At 39.2% G+C, this 21,152-nt stretch overlaps 1 protein-coding gene across 2 annotated transcripts in view; it reads left to right on the forward strand.

Annotated features, from left to right (window-relative positions):
* Positions 1 to 16,096, forward strand: part of LOC109552475 (uncharacterized) — an 82,749-nt gene extending 66,653 nt beyond the window's left edge. The window contains exons 2-3 of one of the 2 annotated variants that reach the window (XM_033850177.2): positions 15,211 to 15,378; positions 15,788 to 16,096. In XM_033850177.2, the coding sequence (XP_033706068.1) occupies positions 15,211 to 15,340 (130 nt within the window). In that variant the 3' untranslated portion in view covers positions 15,341 to 15,378; positions 15,788 to 16,096. Of the gene's footprint in view, positions 1 to 15,210 lie in introns of both variants that reach the window. The other variant, XM_019949486.3, reaches the window with a different exon arrangement.
* The last annotated feature ends 5,056 nt before the right edge of the window (positions 16,097 to 21,152 follow it).

A 21,152-nucleotide genomic window follows, 5' to 3' on the forward strand; every position in this document is an offset into this window, starting at 1 on the left:
GGAGACAAATCAAGTGTAAAGACTTTTATTCTTTCATTTTTTATGACAAGTTATTTTGTGATATACAGATTAAATGGAATTAGTATTTCCCTGGTCAGAGTGCTACAAGTCAGGTCATCCTGATACAAGTCTTAACCATAGGAATCAGAGCATAAATGTATTTTGTCTGAGGCAAGTTCAAGAACAGAAGAAAAGATGATGAAAAGCCATTGAGATCTATTACTTCACCACTATGTGGCATGTCGACATGTTTCAATCCCAGACAAAGGTCTGTGGATGCCCTTCTCTGGCATCTCTTGACTGGTTTCACAACAGAAAGTGGGGCATGACACGCAGCCTAATGATTTTCCCTGTTGCAAACCATGCAAGGAAAAGCACTAGGTCACTTAAACATTTAAGCCAAGCAATAAACTATTCACTAATAAGTTAGAAAGGTCAAAGCAAGCTTCTTCAAAGCAATTCACTGGAAAAATAAAGACCCCAATGTTCCTAACTTTAGGAATGAAAAAATAACCCCCCATATCATTTACAACTTATCAATTATAAACATCTACATATTCATTTAGAATTACAAATACACAGAACAAGAAGATCAATTTTACTGTATCATCTCATCATTCTTTGGATAAATGCTAAGGATTTGTTGGCCCTTTTCCACATTAGGGTACTTAGTATTCAAAATAACCAAGAAAGTAATGTAGAAAAGGGCCCATACACAGAATGCCACCAGGATGGGGATATAAATCCTTCTTCGACCTCCTCAAATACGGAATATAAAGACCTCACACAGGTGAGAAAAGTTTAAAAATTGGAAGCCTTATGCCTTAGTTCGAGCTGCCATAACAAAGTGCCATAGACTTGGTGGCTTAAACAACAGAAAATTTTTTCTCATTGTTCTGGAGGCTGGGAAGTCTACCATCAAGATACTGGCAAGGAAGCTTTTGTTCTGAGGCCTCTCCTCTTGGTCTGTAGGTGGCTACCCTCTCACTGTGTGCTCACATGACCTCTTTCTGTAAGAGTGGTATGGTGGAGGGGAGAGCAAGTTCTCTGGTGTCTCTTCTTATAAGGGCACTAATCCCATCAGACCAGGGCCCTACCTTCATGACCTCATCTAACCCTAATTACCTCCTAAAAGCCCCATCTCTAAATACCATTACAGTGGGGGTTAGGGCTTCAACATATGAATTTTTAAGGGACACAAATATTCGGTCCAGAATACTTTACAAACAGATATGACATGGCTTTCAATGCCAGTGTTCATGAAACTATTTGTTTTCTCCTGGGTACTAGGTGTGTAAATCAGATGTGCTGTCATAGGAGAGGTGATGGGGCCTTGGTTACGGCTTCATTGTTTACTCAGCTAAGCTTCCCATTAGTTTGGTGTATTAGTCAAGGTTCTCCAGAGAAAAAGAACCAATAGGATATATATAGATATACAGAATGAGATTTATTATGAGGAATTGGCTCACATGATTATGGAGACTGAGAAGTCCCACAGTCTGCTGTCTGCAAGCCAGAGACCCAGGAAAGCCAGTGGTGTAATTCAGTCTGAGTCTGAAGGCTTGAGAATCAGGTGAGCTGACGGTGTAATTATTAGTCTGAGAGCAGAAGACCCATATTTCAGCTTATGCAATCAGACAGAGATGGGGCAAATTCTTCTTTCCTATGTCTTTTGTTTTATTTAGGCCCTCAACAGATTGGATGATGCCCACCCATGTTAGGGAGGGCAATCTGCTTTACTCATTCTATCAGTTCAAAGGCTAATCTCACCTGGAAACACCCTCACAGACACACCCAGAAACAATGTTTAACCAGAAATCTGGGTACCCGGCAACCCCATCAAGTTGACACATAAAATTAACCATCACGTTTGGTTATTAGAGATAAGGTGAGGAAAATATTTGTCTATTGGTTGTTGACAGCTGGCATTGTATCTTATTGGTCAGTGTCCACGCTGTACAACTTGTTAAATATTTTGAGTATCACTACTGGTTATACATATTTTCTTATTAAATAAAATATATTCTTCATTAAAGCATATAACTAAATCAAGGCATAAAGAAATAGAAAGATTTAAAAATAATTAGCCACTGTTCTCATTAATCTTTAAATATTATTTTCTGACATTTTTAAAATCTTTATTGGGGTATAATTGCTTTACAATGGTGTGTTAATTTCTGCTTTATAACAAAGTGAATCAGTTATACATATACATATGTTCCCATATCTCTTCCCTCTTGCGTCTCCCTCCCTCCCACCCTCCCTATCCCACCCCTCTAGGTGGTCACAAAGCACCGAGCTGATCTCCCTGTGCTATGTGGCTGCTTCCCACTAGCTATCTACCTTACGTTTGGTAGTGTATATATGTCCATGCCTCTCTCTCGCTTTGTCACAGCTCACCCTTCCCCCTCCCCATATCCTCAAGTCCGTTCTCCAGTAGGTCTGCGTCTTTATTCCTGTCTTACCCCTAGGTTCTTCATGACATTTTTTTTTCTTAAATTCCATATATATGTGTTACCATACGGTATTTGTCTTTCTCTTTCTGACTTACTTCACTCTGTATGACAGACTCTAGGTCTATCCACCTCATTACAAATAGCTCAATTTCGTTTCTTTTTATGGCTGAGTAATATTTTCTGACTTTTGATGTAACTCAAACTTTAAAAGAACGAAGTGACCGTGAATATTGAAAGTTAGAGTTCGAGTTCCTATGATTTGAGTAAAACTTAAATTTTTTTATTGAGATGAAATTCACATAACATTAACCATTTTAAAGTGAACAGTTCAGAGGTTCACAATATGCTACACCCATTATCATTATCTAGTTCCAAAAGTTTTTCATCACCCCAAAAGGAAACCCCATACCCATGAAGCACTTGCTCCCAAATTCCCCTCCCCCAGCCCCTGGTTTCTGTCCATATGGATTTGCCTATTCTAGATATTTCATATAAACGGAATCATACAATATGTGACCTTTTGTGTCTGGCTTCTTTTACTAAACAATATTTTCAAGGTTCATCCAGGTTGTAGTATGTATCAGTACTTCATTCCTTTCTTAATGTCTGAATAATATTTCATTGTATGTATATATCATAATTTGTTTATTCATTTATTGATAAATACTTGAGCTGTTTTCACCTTTCGGCTATTTAGTTAGACTTCTAACAGTTCCATCCAGAGTCAGACCCCAGTGTTATCTCCCCACCTTCCACATTATAAACTTAACTACCCTAGAAGGATTTTGACTGCTTTATGTATCTTGTGGCACTTGGCTCTGTTTCCTGGACTGTTCAGTCTTTCCCTACTTGAAAGCTTAAGGAAGAATCTGTCTCATTCACCCAGCCTCCACAATAGAAAAAATGATCAGTTCCTGCAACACCAACTGCTCCTTCACTTCCTTCACCTCCCTGCTGACCAGTTCTTTCCTAAACAGAGTGCCTTTCAATCTCTTCTCTTGCTTTCCTGCTCTTCCCCATCTGTAATTGGCCATCCATGCACTGGCTCTTCTGTGAGTGATCTGACACATGTAAGAGTATTTCTTTTCTGATCTAGACCATCCTCTAAAAATAGTTTGATATTATAAAACTCAGCTACACCTAAGCATAACTTTAAAAAACACATTGAAACAGAATTAAACATGAACCATGTTCCAGCTTTCCCTTCCTCTACTCCCCATCCCTGCTCCATTACCATTGACCAGTCTTGCAGATACAGCTAAATTGATTTTGGCTGGGTGGCAAAAGACTGTATCTTAGTTAAATAAACCAATTCCTACAGATGTTATTCCTCTGACATAACAGAATGCCTCGATCCAGATAAGCTATTCATTTCTCCTTAAGAAGAGCCATGAGGATTGAGTACATGGTGAGAAATACAGGTCAGTGAAATCAGATTGCCCCAAGGTGCTCCTCAAATCACACTATGTCAGCACCTGGCTTCTCTGGATCTCAGAAGGCCTGTACCGGTAGCCAGTATAAGAGCTGTATCTATCACACGTCTGCTCAAAGCAAACTTATTTTCGGATGTTCCTCAGCCTTGAATTGCACTAAAGAAATACTGCTGTATTTCTTAGAGTGCTGGTTTACCCAATAGACAGTCTGAGCACAAGCTTACAAACCTGGGACACAAAGGTTTTTCGGGGTGGGAGAATTTGGTCTTTATTACTCTATACAAAACATGAAGATATGGGGCTTCCCTGGTGGCACAGTGGTTGAGAGTCCGCCTGCCGATGCAGGGGACACGGGTTCGTGCCCCGGCGCGGGAAGATCCCACGTGCCGCGGAGCGGCTGGGCCCGTGAGCCATGGCCACTGGGCCTGTGCGTCCGTAGCCTGTGCTCCGCAATGGGAGAGGCCACAACAGTGAGAGGCCCACGTACCACAAAAACAAAACAAAACAAAAAAACAACATGAAGAGAGTCATTATGGGAAAAATAGAATGTCTTAAGAGTGCTGTATACTTAGTTAACAGTACATAATTCATTATTTTTCAAGTTATCATGTAGTAAAATTGACTTTAATATACAGTTCTATGAATTGTAGTATGTCTTTTAAATTTTAAATTATATATAAAGTGGAGGCACTGTAATCTTTTCAGGGCTAAATGCCTCTAAAGGGCTTAATCCAGCCCTGTACTCCAGAAATTTACAGGTTAAAATAAGTATGGAAGTTGGAGAACACTCAAAATACCTCTCTACCATCCTTCACTTTACGTTAAAAAAAAGTTAGAAATTGAGCATTGAACTGTGAGCCTCCTTTTTCCTTCTTGTGTCACAAGGTAACTTATGGTAATAAGCCCATTACATGATCAATGAAAAAAGAAATAATTTCTACAGTTTTCAAAGATAACTGGCTCTGAAATGTGGAAGATTTCCTATTTGTCTTTAATCTGAGAAAACTTTTTTAAAATGGTAGAGGTGAAAAAACATAGTTTGGTGATGCAGTGATATCTTAAGATATATCTTACTTGAAACCTTGTATCTTAAGTACTTATCACCTTATTTTTCGATTTCTATTTTAGTGCAGCAGTTTGCACGTAGGGCTAAATTGATCTTGTTTTTCAATGTTATTTTGACTTAGCACTTGAAATTAATGTTTACCAGCCTACTGCATTCCACATACCCTATAGCAAGTCTGTATTGAACACAGAATATTTATCCCAAGGTGGAATTTGAATTTGTGACTTCTACTTTGGAAAACTACATTATATTCAATTTCATAAATATCTACAAAGTATCTGTTATGTACAAGACATTGTTAGGCACTGAGACAGAGGTAAAGAGGAATAAGATGATATGTTCCTAAGCATATTGTATTTTATCATGTATCCCATTTATTATATTTGTTAGTTTATGTTTTGTTTTGTTTTGTTTGTGGTACGCGGGCCTCTCACTGCTGTGGCCTCTCCCGTTGCGGAGCACAGGCTACGGACATGCAGGCTCAGTGGCCATGGCTCACGGGCCCAGCCGCTCCATGGCATGTGGGATCTTCCCGGATCTGGGCACGAACCCGTGTCCCCTGCATCGGCAGGCGGACTCTCAACCACTGCGCCACCAGGGATGCCCAGTTCATGTGTTTTTTTCACCCCTTATGGCAGGAAATGTACCTTATTTGACTTTGTATACAAGTGTTAAAATTATTTGTTGAACTATGGTTTTGGTTAACCCAGATTTAGATAGAACTATGTCGCTCTGATCTGTAATACTGGAGATAGACCCTCGTGGAACTTGACTATGAGTCCAAGACTCTCAGTGGCTAGATCTGGCATCAAAAATCCCTACTACCATATTTCTACTACAAGTTTTACCAATGAAATCTTCTGATCAGATCTTTAGATTTGTTTGCTTATTTTCTTTTCCTTTTTGATATAAGGTTTCCTTTCCTTTTGTACTTGAGTGAATGAATGGACTTATAGTTGACTAGAACAAGTATGTTACATACATTTAAAAAAAACCCCAAACTATAGTACAAGGTAGGGGACAGCAGAAACACAGGTATTAAGGCAGAAAAACACAGGGAATAACCACCAAAGGGGAGTAGTCCAATTTGACCGGAGTAGAATATGGGATGCCAGAAGGGAGTAATGTAAGATAATGCAGGAAATATTTGTTCACTTAGGTACACACACAGTGGAGCTAATAATGGTGTTACTGTCAATACTTGGCTGAGCTCTTGAGCCTTATTGATACAGATAAAGTCTTTGTTCCATGGCCCTAGATCGCATCCAGAATCTGCCAACTTTCTCTCCAAGGTGTTCCAGAGTAAGTGCATGGATTAATTCAGTTCATCACACCTACTCCATAAACAATAGGGAGTACCACTTAAAATGGTCCTACTGATTAAGGGACACAAACTGCTTCAAGTGCAAGAGTACGCAGTTATATAGTACTAAGTGAGGATAATAAATTGAGGCTTGAGTCTGTTTAAATAACCAATAATCTCTGTGAGTCTAATTTTCCAAAAGAGTAATTATGTCTTCTCTTTCTGGGATTCTTCTGAACAAAAGAAATTTAAACCTCTCTCCAGCCTTGCCAAAATAAGGGTGTTTGGATATTCTGACACCAATAATAGGCATTATACCAACCTTATGTCTTGTTACTAAAGAGGAACCAAGCTTAAGTGATTGCATGTAGGATGAAACTGAAACACAAGTGAGTTAAATTGTGGAATGGCAAAAGTCACTTAGGGAATCAACTTTTCCAGACATCTTTAAAATTTGATTGTCATATGTTCAACTGTTTGAGATATTTTATGTCTAGCACAGTCTGGAAGCAAAATTTCTATACAAGCTGATTGCATTTGAGTATCTAGTTTAATTCATTTATACATTGAGTAAATATCAGCTGAGTACCCACTATATGGCAGTCCCTCTTCTAAGCTTCAGGGGTAAGGAGTGAATAAAACCAAGTCCCTGCCCTCATGGAGCTTGCAATCTGGTGAAGGATAGATAATAAATTAATCAATAAATAGGTATTCTATCATCACACAATGATAATTATTGGCAGGAAAGTTAAAGCAGGATGAGGTGATATAGAGTAAATGGGGGTAGATTTTATATCAGGGGCAGCCACTCTTAGGTGGTGATGTTTGAATAAAGACAATTAATATAGTGAGGGAGTAAACTATGGGAAAGTCTAGGGGATGAGCATTCCAAGCCACAAGGGCAGCAAATCTGAAGGTTCTAAGGTGAGAATGAGTTTGGCATGTTCTAGAAGCAGCAAGGAGAATGTGGCTGGAGTAGGGTGTTCAAAGCAGTGAGACCTGAGGTCAGAGAGGTGGACAGAATAAAAAAACATGTAGGGCCATATTGGCCCATGATTAGGATTTCAGATTTGATTCTAAAAGTGATTGGAAGCCATTGAAAATGTTGAACAGCAGGTTAGCATGATCTGATTTACAATTTAAAAGTCCTCTGCTTGCTTGTGTCTGTGTATAAGCTAAAATTGCCCTGATTCCTGATGAGTAGACATGGGCTCCTAAAAAGACCAAATCTTTTTATTCGGGGCAAAGTGAAATTTACCTTAAGTGCAGACCCCACGAAAACGCTGTAGTATTCCAGTTCTCTGGCTTTAGTATGTCAGTTTTCATGTCTTCCTCTCTGGTGGACATGGTCCAAGGCCCCTCATCAGTGACTGGCTGAAAGTAGCCTACTCAGCTTTAAGGACACCAGACCATTTTGGAACTCAGTTGTCCTTGTCCCTAAGCCTGTGGGTAGGATAGATGTGTTACTATATCACTGTTAACCTAGTGGCATTTCATTACTTGGGCTCTCCAAAATAATTACTGGCCCAATAGTGAGGCTCCTGGTGTGCTGAGACTTGTCCTATTGCCCTGCTCTGACACCTCCGTGTCAAAGCATATTTGCAAATAACCCCCCAGGGAATACGGTAAAAGCCTCATTTTCTTCCAAAAGGATCAGCACATACCTGGATATGCTTATAACACAATTCAGAACTTAGAGTCCTCTAATCACCATATTATTCTAGGAATAGCTTTCATTCTTTTTTTTTTTTCCTCACACAGAGAAAAACTGAGAAGTGAAGTTCTTTACTACCAAATGGCAGAACCAGGTATAGAACTGAGTAAGAGCTATCTGTGAAATGTATGAAACTACATCATTATACGTTGCTCTGTTGCTAAAGATACACTAATTTGCCATTTAAAATTTCCCTCTCCTCAGTGGCCATACTATAAACCTTGTTGGCATTTATTTTGATTCCGTTTTTAAAAAGAAGCTTCCCCCTACCGCGTTTATTTGAAAATATATTTCAAGCCTGCAACTTATTGGGAAAAATACGGAGAGTGCTTTATTTTTGTTGTAGGCATAATAAAACTAAATAACCAAGACTAACATTAGTTTGAACTTTATCTTGGAATATGTCCATGAAGAACAAAGAAAGCCAGACTAATCTTTTTGACTTTCTCTCCTCCAGATTCTTATATCAAAGACCCTTTGACACATGTAAGTTATAGCTTTTGAATTACTTATTGTAGCATGACTCCATCTTGAGGTTTTGCATACTCAGAACGGAGATTTTGCCCCGATTCCTGTCTTCTGTCTGTTTTTTCAGCCACTATTTTACTGCATTCGGATTCCTTATCTTTCAAACCACATTATTTGGGAGGATGAGCTATGGGTTGAATCAGACTGTCAATTCTGATTTGGGAGGAAGTTTTATGAAACTCAGCAGTGCTGGAGCTCATTGCTCGGTATTCCAAGAAATATCATTGCTATGATTCTCGAAGTTTTCGAAACCTTACAAAGAATGTGGGACGGCTAATGTGTTTCAGCCATATTATTTCAGAGCAAATCTCCTAAGGGATTGGTAGACTCCTGCAAAGCTGACTTTGGCTGTACTAAGGTTTATTTAAGTAAAATAATGAAATAAAGGCAGCTAACTTCAGATTAGCCTCCACATGCCTTTGTTGTAATGCAAAGTCTACAATCACCCCAAATTCAAAATTTGGCAAACTTTCCAACATAGGGTGCCACATTGCTGACTTCTATTGTTTTGGAAAGGGAATAAGCATGGGCAAGTAAACAAGGAAGACTCTTCCTCTGCTCAGAAATTTTCTTCCAGGCAATCAACAAATGGAGTTAATATGGCCATCTTTTTAAAAGAAAATATCCCATGGATAAGGTTAAATATATTGTCTTTGATTTTAGGTGGCCAGTGAGGGATTGGCACACTCTTTCTGTAAAGGTCCAGATAGTAAGTATTTTAGTCTTTGTGGGCCATGTGGTCTCTGTCACAACTCCTCAACTCTTGCTTGTTGTAGTGTGAAAGCAGCCATAGCAACACATAGCTGAATGGGGATGGCTATGTTTCAATAAAACTTTACTTACAAAAACACAGCAGCCCAGGGACTTCCCTGGTGGCGCAGTGGATGAGAATCCGCCTGCCAGTGCAGGGGACAGGGGTTCGATCCCTGGTCCGGGAAGATCCCACATGTTGCGGAGCAGCTAAGCCTGTGCACCACAGCTAGTGAGCCTGCGCTCTAGAGCCCACACACCACAACTACTGAAGCCTGTGTGCCTAGAGCCTGTGCTCCACAAGAGAAGCCACCGCAGTGAGAAGCCCGCGCACCGCAATGAAGAGTAGCCCCCGCTCGCCACAATTAGAGAAAGCCCGCGCTCAGCAATGAAGACCCAGTGCAGCCCAAACTAAATAAAATTAAATCTTTAAAAGCAACAACAGCAAAACAAACAAAAAGCCCCCACGGCAGCCCAAATTTGACCCATGTGCCATAGTGTGCCGACCCCTAGGTTATAACAATTATAGTAGCATGTAGGTTTCTTTGCAGAATTATTTCAACACAAAGGACATCATGAAATTTTTGGGCAACTGAGAGAATGCCTTGAGTTGGGTGGCTACTTTCTAATTTGGCCGTCTAGCCTAGTGTCTTCATTCTACTAAGAGTCACCTCATCTGCTGCCTTTGGACTTGAGCTGATGTTTTATTCTGGCTAAAAGTGTAGAAACCGCTGATATTTTACATTAATCTCCTCATAATTCCCTTAGAAATAGCAACATCTGGCATTTTTAAACAGCAATAGAATTTCTGGCTGTCTCACTTATAGCAAATTTCATAAAGCAACTAGTGACTTTAAAAATGATTTTTATAGGAGAAGTTTAAAGTAGAATAAGTAGAATTTATTTCAATGTATCTATCTTACTCTAGCTATAATTTTGCATTTGGCCAAACATCACTTTACATTGTTTTGCTCTGTTCAAAGCCTTTCAGAACTCATCTAAATAGTTTTGTGCACGTATTAAGGCATGCATGTGTTTATTACTTTATATCATAATAACCATGTATAACTTATTCTGCATTTCCATTGTAACCTAGAGAGTGAATACCCTTCAATGAACACTTTCACATGTTTTCTCATTTAATATAATTTAATTATTTTTACAGATGAATCATGGGGAAGATAAAGTTACTTGCCCAAGGTCACCCAACTAGTTAAGATTGCAGCCATGCTTCACAAACAGGTCTGTCCAACTGCAGAGGCTCTGCTTTTTCCACTACATCACAATGCCTACAGGAAGCTACTTGCAATTCTTGGCAGGCTTTGTCTTTTTTTTTTTAAACCTGAGCTGTTTTCAAGTAAATCATAGAAGAAATGAGTAGCATAGTATTCTTTTCATTTATTTTGGAAGTACATATTTTCAAAAGGAGATATGGTAGATGGTTTTGTTTAAACAACCATGGTTCTATGACTTGAATATTTCCAAATAAGGGTGACTTCCAAAAATTATTTGCTTTCTTGGCAGTCTCCATACATTCTTTGTCAATGCAACTACATTTCCCATCTTCCTTGTTTAGCAAAAAAATCATATGTTAATAACATTTTTGAAAGGTGTGGCTTGGTGATATTCTTTTCAGATTTGAAATAACTAGACTTCCTGGCATCATAACTTCAAATTGTGGTGGAACCATCTGATAATAAGTTGAACATTCTGAAACTGACTTTTGTTTGGGTATAGCTTTGTGTCACTCTGAATGTTGATATGAGTTAGGGGTAAAAGCTAATGCCAAAATCTTAAGATACAGATATGCAAGCCTTTTTATAAGTATGAGATAAATTCCCTTCTGTCAGAATGTGTCTTTTTTTTTTCTTGGCCAGAGCAGAAAACATCAAAGTGAATCCTTGCATTATAAAAAAGTTTGGTTAGGAGAATTGACCCTTAAAGTTCTTCCAGCATGTATGACTCTCAGACCTCAATCACTGTTGTGCAAAAATATAATGATTTTTTAATAACATCTATATTTCAGACATTGAGCCCCAAGGGCTCAGTGGTGGGGGACTGGTGGGAAAAAAACTAACCTCAGTCACTTCTTAGGGTCTTCTCCCCAAGACTGTCAACATCATACTGTCAGCATCTTATGTGGTGCCCGGGTGTTGGGGGGAATTGGAGTGAGTAGCAGTGATGAGAGGACAAGCACACAGTTATTAGTTATTAATCAGAGGTCTATATAGATTAGTGCTGAGGTGTTCCCTTTCCTGGCCTATGTAGTCCGTTCAAATCAGAGGTCCTTGGCTGCTGTCCCACTGTTCTTGGGGCTCAGGAATCTTTGCCAACTCTGCATACAGACCTGCCTGCCAAGAAACACCTCACAGCCATTGCTTTCTAGGGTCTTAATGCTTCCCTGCTAGAACTGCTGTGAAATGAAGTAAAAGATCCTTGATTCTATTCAAGAGTCTTATATTTTGTTTCCACTCTTCTCCCCCAGCTTGGAAGAATCCATTTCTAGTGTGAGGAAAAGCCTTCTCCCTTTCTATATTTTGAGGGTCCTCTCTGCCTGTGGAATTCCTTCCTCTATGAGCTTAAAGCTTTTTGAATGACTAAACTCGCAAGCCCCTTCTGTCTTTTTTGCTGAGGTGCTCTAACTCTTTCCTGCAAGGCCAGGAGAACAGAGCCCGGTACCCACTTGGACGGAGGGAAAAGAAAGTGGAGAATATACTGAGAAAAACATTACTTAAAACATTAAAACATTACTTAAATCCATTACAACCAATAAATTGCTTTTCTGTGAAGTTGTCTCAGTACCTAATGAACTCTGATTTGGAATCCAGAAAGAACTGTGATATGTTGACTTAAATTTAAAAAAATCTGCGTAACCCTGTAAAAGCAAGTCCTTAAAAGCCTCACAATGAAAAGTGGGGTCATGGCGCTGAAGAAAAGAATGCTCTTGTGAGAGTTTCAACTTCTCATTCTCACCAGAGAACAGCTTCATGGAAGCCTCCTTTGCCTGCCAACCTCAGCAGCTGGGTTGTTCTCTCTCTTTTGGCTCTCCTCAAGCTCTCCCTTCCTGTGGATCCCTGCTGACAGTTCTGCAGCTCTAGGGAGCTACCAGCTCTCCTGAGCTAGCTGTTTGGTTGCGACCTGCAGCGCCAGGGGCCATGTCAACAGAGAGCCACAGAATCACTCATTTTCAGATGGATTTGGTTTTTTCTAATTATCATTGATACTGATTACAAAGCAGTTGACTGGACCACAACAAAGTAAATCATTTTCAGACATAAGACCAGCAAAATGGCCAGACCTGTTGTACTGAAAAGAATGTGGCTCAGAAACGGAGACGTGGGGAAGTTAAAGGGCTTGTCTATGTTCATACAGCAGCAAGTTCGTGAATGGAAGAATGCGATCAAAAGCCACTTCTGTGGACTATGTTAAGTGCAGAGTTGTGACAACATTCAAATACACTGTGAAAGACTCAACAGCTGTTTAACTCTAATAAAACAGTAGCACTGATTGATAATACAGTGTCATATCATAATTGTCAGCATGGTCCTGACTGCCTTAGTTCCACCACATATAAACTGTGAAACCTGGGCCATGTCATTTTTCTTCTCTGTGTCTCAGTTTCCTCATCTATACAATAGGGATAATAATAGTACCTACCTCATGGGGTTGTTAGGAAGCTTGAATGAATTAATATATGTAAAGCACTTGGGATAGTGCTTAGCTCATAGTAGGTATTATATATTGGTTGTCACTATGAAATAACCATTACTTTGGGGAAATATCCCAGTGATATTTTCAGAGAAGATAAATGTGTATGTGAAGATTAAAGGACATCAAAACAAAGCCTGGTGGGACTTCCCTGGTGGTGCAGTGGTTGAGAATCTGCCTGCCAATGCAGGGGACATGGGTTCGATCCCTGGTCCGGGAAGATCCAACATGCTGTGGAGCAACTAAGTCCGTGCGTCACAACTACTTAGCCTGTGCTCTAGAGCCCATGAACCACAACTACTGAGCCCGTGTGCCACAACTACTGAAGCCCACACACCTAGAGCCCGTGCCCTGCAGCAAGAGAAGCCACCACAGTGAGAAGTGCATGCACCACAATGATGAGAAGCCCACGCACCACAACGAACAGTTGCCCCCTCTCGCTGCAACTAGAGACAGCCCGTGCACAGCAATGAAGATCCAACACAGCCAAAAATAAGTTAATTAATTAATTAAAACAAAAGAAAACAAAAACAAAGCCTGGTGGTTGCCAGAGGGGAGGGAGTTTGGGGGAGGAAAGAAAAGGGTGAGGGAGATTAAGAGGTACAGACTTCCAGTTGCAAAATAAATGTGTCACAGGTATGAAACGTACAGTGTGGGGAATATAGTCAATAATTATGGAATACCTTTGGATGGTGACATATTATAACTAGACTTATCCTGGTTATCAGTTTGAAATGTATAGAAATATTGAATCACTATGTTGAGTAACAGGAACTGACAGTGTTAATTATACTCCAAAAACATACAAACAAATCCATAGAAAAAGAGATCAGATTTGTGGTTACCAGAGGCAGGGTGTGGAGGGAGGGGGAATTGGATGAAGCAAAAGGTACAAACTCCCAGTTATAAGTAAGTACGAGGGATGTAATGTACAGCATGATAAAGATAATTAACATGGCTTTCTGTTATTCATGAAAGTTGCTAAGAGATTAAATCCTAAGAGTTCTCATCACAAGGAAAAATTTTTCTCTATTTTTAAAATTTTGTATCTATGAGATGATGGATGTTTACTAAACTTATTATGATAATCATTTCATGATGTATGTAAGTCACCTCATGGTCACAAGGTGGCTGCTCCACATCCATCCTCACAAGCATGCTCCAGGCCAGAAAAAGAAAAAGGGAATAGCAAAGGGAACCTCCTACTGCCTATTTCAAGCAAGCAAAATGTTGCCAGAACCTCCAGTAAACTTTTCCTTACATCTCATTCATCCAGACTGTCACATGGATACACTTAACTTTAAGCAACACTGGGAAACATTGGTTTTCAGCTGGAAACGCTGCTATATTGGACAGGATTGGATTTCTTTAATAAGGAAGATGGGGAAAGTGCATATTTAACCACCAGCAGGATGTGTTATATCTATCCTAATATAGCAAAATATAGTAAAAAACAAAAACAAAATAAAAACATTATAAAAGGTTGAAAAACGAAATACATCTAACTGTACTGACATATAGGGACTTCGCTGGTGTAAAGATGCCTAACACGCTGAAGAATGCAAGATAACATTTTATGCATAAAAAGCTACTGTTGGGGTGGTTCTGGGGAAAAAAAATGTTTCAACTAAAAACACTGAACTTTTAGCATTTCTGCCAAACTAGTTTTTTTTCTTTTCTTTTTTGCCTTTTGTAAGGCAACAAAGTAAAACAAGCAGCTTCTGCTACCAAGACTGGACATTCTCCTTTTGGCAGCTCTCTTTGTACTTCTGATTTATGTGGTTTGTTTAATTAAAAATATGAAGAATTTTCCTTCTCAAATTCTTTCCCACATTCTGATTCCCAATATCTGGGCCCCAAGGATTTCTCTATCTGCTTTTTCTAATCTCCCAGAGCAATCTAAAAGAGGCCACCTTAACTTCTTCGTCCTCTAATGCTAGCCTGCCATGTGAGAGTGAGGAAAAAGTCTATTGTTTCCGCTTCTGTTTTCTTCTCTGGCTACCTCGGGATCAGATATGAAAATTATCAATATACATGCAAAGTGCTTGGTAAGTCATTGAAGATATGGGCAATGAAGCATAAATTGTCCTAACGTTACAGCTGTACACATTCTTTTGGAAATCATCTCGGGGGTTCTGGGGCTGAAGTCAGTACTGAAATGGCTTGCCTTTAGATTCAATAATAGGAATGAAAATTTCACAACATGGAGTGGAAGCACCAGCAAGGTGGATGTTTCTCTTTCCCTCTTGCAGGGCATATGCCGAGGACCTGCTCTTCTTCTACGACCACCTCAGAAAGGTCATTGGGGTCATTGGAATGGAGCTTCTCTACTGCTACCACTGGTACATGGCCACACACTTCGTCCTCCAGGCCACCATCTAGACCCACCGCATCTGGAAGAAAAGGTCCTCCCACACTGGGTAACCTTCACCAATTGGAAAGCAGCCAAGCAGGGGTGCCAGGCTGTATGGCTGGTGGACTCACAGCCACCAACTGATGCAAGGTTGTTGTGTTTTGTGACATCAATGAGAGCAACACTGAGAAGGGCTTCTACTGCTAGGGGACTCTCAGGAAAGGTCCAACCCTGGGGTTCTTATCTTAGCGCCCTTCGTCATCTGCGTGAAGCTGGACCTGCGGTGGGGGGAGGTCAGGGGGAGGAGCGATTGAGGACAGCCTGACAACCTGAGGCCCCTGCATCAGCAGGAGGGTGGGGACTTCCTTTACTTCAGGGGACAGACCCACGGCAGCCACTCCCAGGCAAGGATCCAGACACCACTCTGCGATGCATCTCACCTCCCTGCTGTCTGATCAGTTTTTTGTAACTTCTAGGTGTGATGCACCACTCCACAACCTTCACCTTCTGAAGTGCTCTGGCTTCCTGGAACTGAACTGGCGGGTACGACAGTGGAAATCTTGTGTGTGCAGTCCTGCAGGAGATGAGCCTTGTCCACCAGCATGGTGGTAGATGTCAGGGGCTGACCCTGGACACAAGCTGCCTGGTCGTCTTGAACCTCACACCCAGGCTGCGTGACCTCAGCCAGTCTCCACTAGTTTTACTCATTTAAAATGGAAAATTGCCTGTTTATTTCAGGAGGGAGGCATGTTTTCAGCCTTGAATGAAATAAAATTTAATCTATAAAGTTTTAAAAAAAACTAATGTCGTTTAGTAAAACTGGCTTCTTAACCTTTAAAAATGTATTTCGTGAAACTTTTCACCCATTGAAACCCAGCAATCTCCATTTTATGTTTCCTAAAAGAACAGCACTATGAATGTTTTCATAGGTTGTCAAACAAATAGGAGACCAGTTTATGGCAGCATTCAGAAACCAGGGCAAGCCAAGCAGTGAAATCACATCCTGTGTCATTTGGGATGCTGGTATACCTGACTTGTTAAACCAAACTGCACAACTGTTCTCGTAAGCTCCTTACTGGCTTTTGAGTAACCATCTTCCTTCTTACTCCATGTTGCTTTCTGACATGTTTGAATAATTATCATTTTCAGACATTTGGACAAAGGAGAAAATGCCTTGGCTCCACTATCAGGTCCCTTCATAGCACTGAACATGTGATCACTCTAGAGCCTTGGTTCTCCTTTTCTCCCTGAGGACTTGAATAGGTATTGTCCTCCCTGAGGACTTGAATAGGTATCAAAACCAATAGGTATTGAAAAGAGAATTGGCTCAAGCTAACTGGTTGCTAATGTGATATGATTAGCAAGACAGGTTGGGTATGATGTTGTGGCTGTGTGGCCACAGAATTTTGATTTATTCCATAGGCTCTTTTGCTATTTTATTACTTTCCCCACTCAGGTCCATTTTTTTAACTTGTGAGAAAAAAATGTTACAGTTAGGTTATGGCTATATGGCACTACTACATTAGCCATTTTCTATTCAATTTTAATTTTTGACTGTCATAAAGTCTAAGCTTTAAAGCACTGATATGAATCATTCCGAGTTGTTTTGCTCCTTAAGACAATATAATAGGCAGGTCTGAAAGTTCCCAGTCTGGTTATGAATGTAATTCAACCAGCCAGGCAGTGATCCAGTCCATTGCTCAGCCATCGAACCCCAACAAAAAGGTAGTTTCGTCAGTTACAGCAATCTTGTCTAAAGGTTTATAATTTGACTAATGCTCTTTTAACAGACTGGTTTTCCAGAGTGCATCTGGAAAGTGTGTCTGGAAAATAGACATGCTATGGAAAATAGAGAAATAAAAGTAGGGAAGAGGGGGATCATCTTTAGATGTGTTCACCATGTTTCCCTCCAGTTCTGTTTTTAGCATTTGACTACAGTCTGTTCAAAGTCCAGATAAATTTTTGCTTCCCACAGATCATCATTCTTTCCATTCATCCCCAAACCATTCATCATCATCTCCAAAGTATGTTCTGACTTATGCCGCACTTTGAAAGGATACACCCAAGGTTGGACATGAAATATTATCAGACACTAGGACTACAAAAATTAAATGTTTAGCTTTGTCCATGCATGCTCCCCAAGTTTGGTATGTACATTCATGCTTCTGCCACATGCCATCCTATACCTTTTGTATAAAATACCCCTTGATTCCCTCGCACAACTGGTTAATTCTTCAAGGTCCTTTACCAGTCAAATCAAGTGTCACTTCTTCTAGAATGTCTTCCTTTACCTCTCCCCAGAGGTAATCAATGATTCAATAACAACTTCCATTTTTCAGTACTTCCTATAGACAGAAAATATACTTTTTTGAAGTCTTTATCCCTCATGACTATCCCTAAGTCATTATTTAACTCCCACAACTATATTATGGGGTGGATATTACCCAGTCAGCGGAAGAGGAAACTGCAACATAAAGAGGTGAAGTGACATTCTTATGGCTACACAGCTAGTACATGGTAGAGGTAAGATTTGAACCCCAGTTCTGTGGTCTATATTCTAAGCCACTATAGCATTGTTTCCCAAAGACTGACACATAAACCACTGCTGAGAGATGATTTGAGATAGAAAATGATATAAAGATATTCTGCACTATTTATTCATTTTTTGTAAAACATACAGAGAATAAGAAAACAAATCAATTCTCAGCATTTTGCCAAATTTGCTTCATATTTTTATTTTGAAGGAATCAAACATTATATATATACAGTTGAAGACCTCTTTATTGCCCTCCCAGATCTCATTCTTCAACCCTCCTCAGAGGTAAGGACCATCCTAAATTTAGTGGTTACCATTCCTTTGCAAGTTTTTAAACAACTACTGGTAAGAACACATTTATCAATAAATATGTAGTGTTGTTTTGCTTGTGTTCAAACTTTATATAAATAGCACACCACATGTATTATTTTGCAGCTTGTTTTGTTCACTCAACATTGTTCTTGATATTGATTTTTTTGATACACATGGTTTTTATTCTTCCATTTTAACTACTGTAGACCAACCCATTATATCAATATATCAGATTTATTTATACATGCTCCTCTTGACTGACATATAAATTACTTCCACTGTTTGATATTACAAATAATGCTGCACTTAGCGTTCATGTGCATGTCTCATTGTGTACATGTACTGGATTTTCTCTAGGATACAAACCAAAAAGCAGGTATCTTCAACTTTAAAAACTATTACAAAGTTGCTCTCCAAAATGTATCAATTTACACATCCATCAGCAGTTTATGAGTTCCCTTTTCTGAAAATCATCAACAGACTTCTTAGTTTTTGCCAACCTTGCAAGTGGGAAATTTTATTTCATAGGGTTTTTTATTTGCATTTCCTGACATTAGTAAGATTGAAGATCTTTTCATAGATTTATTGGCCATTTGGATTTCTTCATTTGTGACTCGCCCATTTTCCCTTTTAGAAATTATTTTTAAAACTTCTGTCTAGGAAAATTCATTCTTCTTGATGTGCAGTTCAATCAGTTTTGACAAATGCATGGAGTTGCATAATCAACATCAAAACAGAAGATATGGGACATGATCCCCCTTTGTAGTCAATCCCCCTCTGTATCCAAGATCCCCGTTAAGTTATTTTCCATACCAATAGTTTTGTCTTATTCAGAATGTCATATAAATGGAACTATACCGTATGTAGATCTTTGACGTTTGGCTTCTTTCACTAAGCATGTGTTTAAGATTCATTCATGTTGTTCCTTTCTGTTGCTGAGTGGCATTCCATTATATGAATGTACTACAGTGTGTTTCTCCATTTACCAGTTGAAGGATTGTTTCTAAATTTGGGTAGTTATGAATAAAGCTGCTGTGAAATTTTTCCATATAGGTTTTTGTGAGGCATCCTCACCAGCACTCGGCATTATCAGAGATTTTTTTGAGGTTGGCCATTAGAATATAGAGGTACCTCATTGTGGTCTCAATTTGCATTCAACTAATTATTAATAATGTTGAGTACCTTTTCATGTGCATATTTGTTATCCATACATCTTCTTTGGTGAAGCATCTGTTCAAATTTTGTCCATTTTACAAACTGGGTCATTTGTTTCCTTATTGTTGATAAAATAATACTGTTAATACAAGTCCATTATCAGAAATATGATTTGCAATATTTTCTTCCAGTCTGTGGTGAGCTCCCCTTCCCATCTCTGATCTATCAGTGAAGAAGTTTTAAGCATCTGCATGTTAATTGGCAAGATGGCATTAAATCACCTTCTCAGGTAAATTTTCCTCACACTGGGCAGGATCCAACTTTTTATGGTTAAAACCAAAGGATGTCAACAAGTCAGAATTTTCTTTTTTGCTTAAAATTTCTCTGTTTTAATATTTTTAAGCTTTTTATTTTGGAATAATTATACTTTGACAGAGAGTTGCAAAGAAAATGTACAGGAAGTCCAGTGCTTAGCATCCTGAATAACTGTACGGTAACGTCAAACCCAGAAACTGACAATGGTACAATCCACAGAGCTTATTCAGATTTCACCACTTTTCCATGCACTCATTTATTTGTGTGTGTGTGTGTGTGTAGTCCTATGCAACTATACCCCACATGTGGATTTGCATGACTACCACCACAGTCAAGATACAGAACTGTTCCCAGAGCCCTCTCGTGGGATCTCTTTATACCCATATCTACCACTCCCTTAACCTCTATCCCTAACCCCTAGAAATCACTAACCTGGCCTCCATTTCTAATTTTGTGATCTCGATATTATTATTTAAATGTGTTCACCTGGAGATTGATTCAGGTTGTTGTGGGTATCGATAGTTCATTCCTTTTTACTGCTGAGTGTCATCTTGTGGCATGGATGCACCACAACGTAACCATTCACCTGTTGAAGGACACCTAGATTGTTTCCAGTTTTTAGCTATTATGAAGAAAGCTGCTATGAATATTAATGCACAGGTTTTTGTGTGCACGTAAGTTTTCATTTCTCTGGAAAAAAGGACAGTTCGGTTGGGTTTCTTTTCTTATACATTAGTATTAAAACTTAGCAAATGTTTTTCTGAAATGCTTCACATAAACAATTTTTCTCCTTTAGTCTATTAATATGGAGAATTACATCGATATATTTTCTGTTTTTAAACTATAGTAGAAAGGTAAGTTGCATCTCTATTGTGTCATGAGTAAGGAATTTGTGCTTTATAAAATGATATGGAACAATAAAATATTTATAAAGAAAAGTAATACTTTTATGTAGACAAATCTGGCCAAAGAGCGTAGGATTGACTGAAGTGGGGAGAGACAGAAAATAGATGATAGGGCCAGGTGAAAAAAATAATAATAATTTTATAATGAAAGGATTGGGGGCATGAGAACTAGGTGATTCCTATTCTAATCCCACTTATGTCACTAGTTACATACACAACCTTCAGGAAGTCATTGACTTTTTCTTGACTTCAGTTACCTCATATGTAAGAGCGATTTGGCCTGGATCTGCAACATCATTATTGTTTTCAAGCGTGCAACTCTATAATTCTAAACAATGAGAGAATGGTCAGGTTTTTGAGTGTGAAAGAAAAACAGAAGATGGATATGATCGGCGTCTTGAAGGTAAAAATCAATTTGGCTCAGCCACTGATTGAATGTAGAGCACAAGAAGAGTTGTCAAAAAGACTTCGAAACTTCAAAGCTAAGTGACAGAGAAAAGGCAATGCTATTAGTTCAATGGAAATGGAACTCAGCAAGATAAGGTCATTTCGGTGGAAGGACTTGGTAAGTTTAATTTTGGATGTGTTTTGCCTGCGGACAAGGTAGGTGTGTTGTAC

This window comes from Tursiops truncatus, chromosome X, assembly GCF_011762595.2.
Source record: "Tursiops truncatus isolate mTurTru1 chromosome X, mTurTru1.mat.Y, whole genome shotgun sequence".
Classification (NCBI taxonomy): Eukaryota; Metazoa; Chordata; class Mammalia; order Artiodactyla; family Delphinidae; genus Tursiops; species Tursiops truncatus.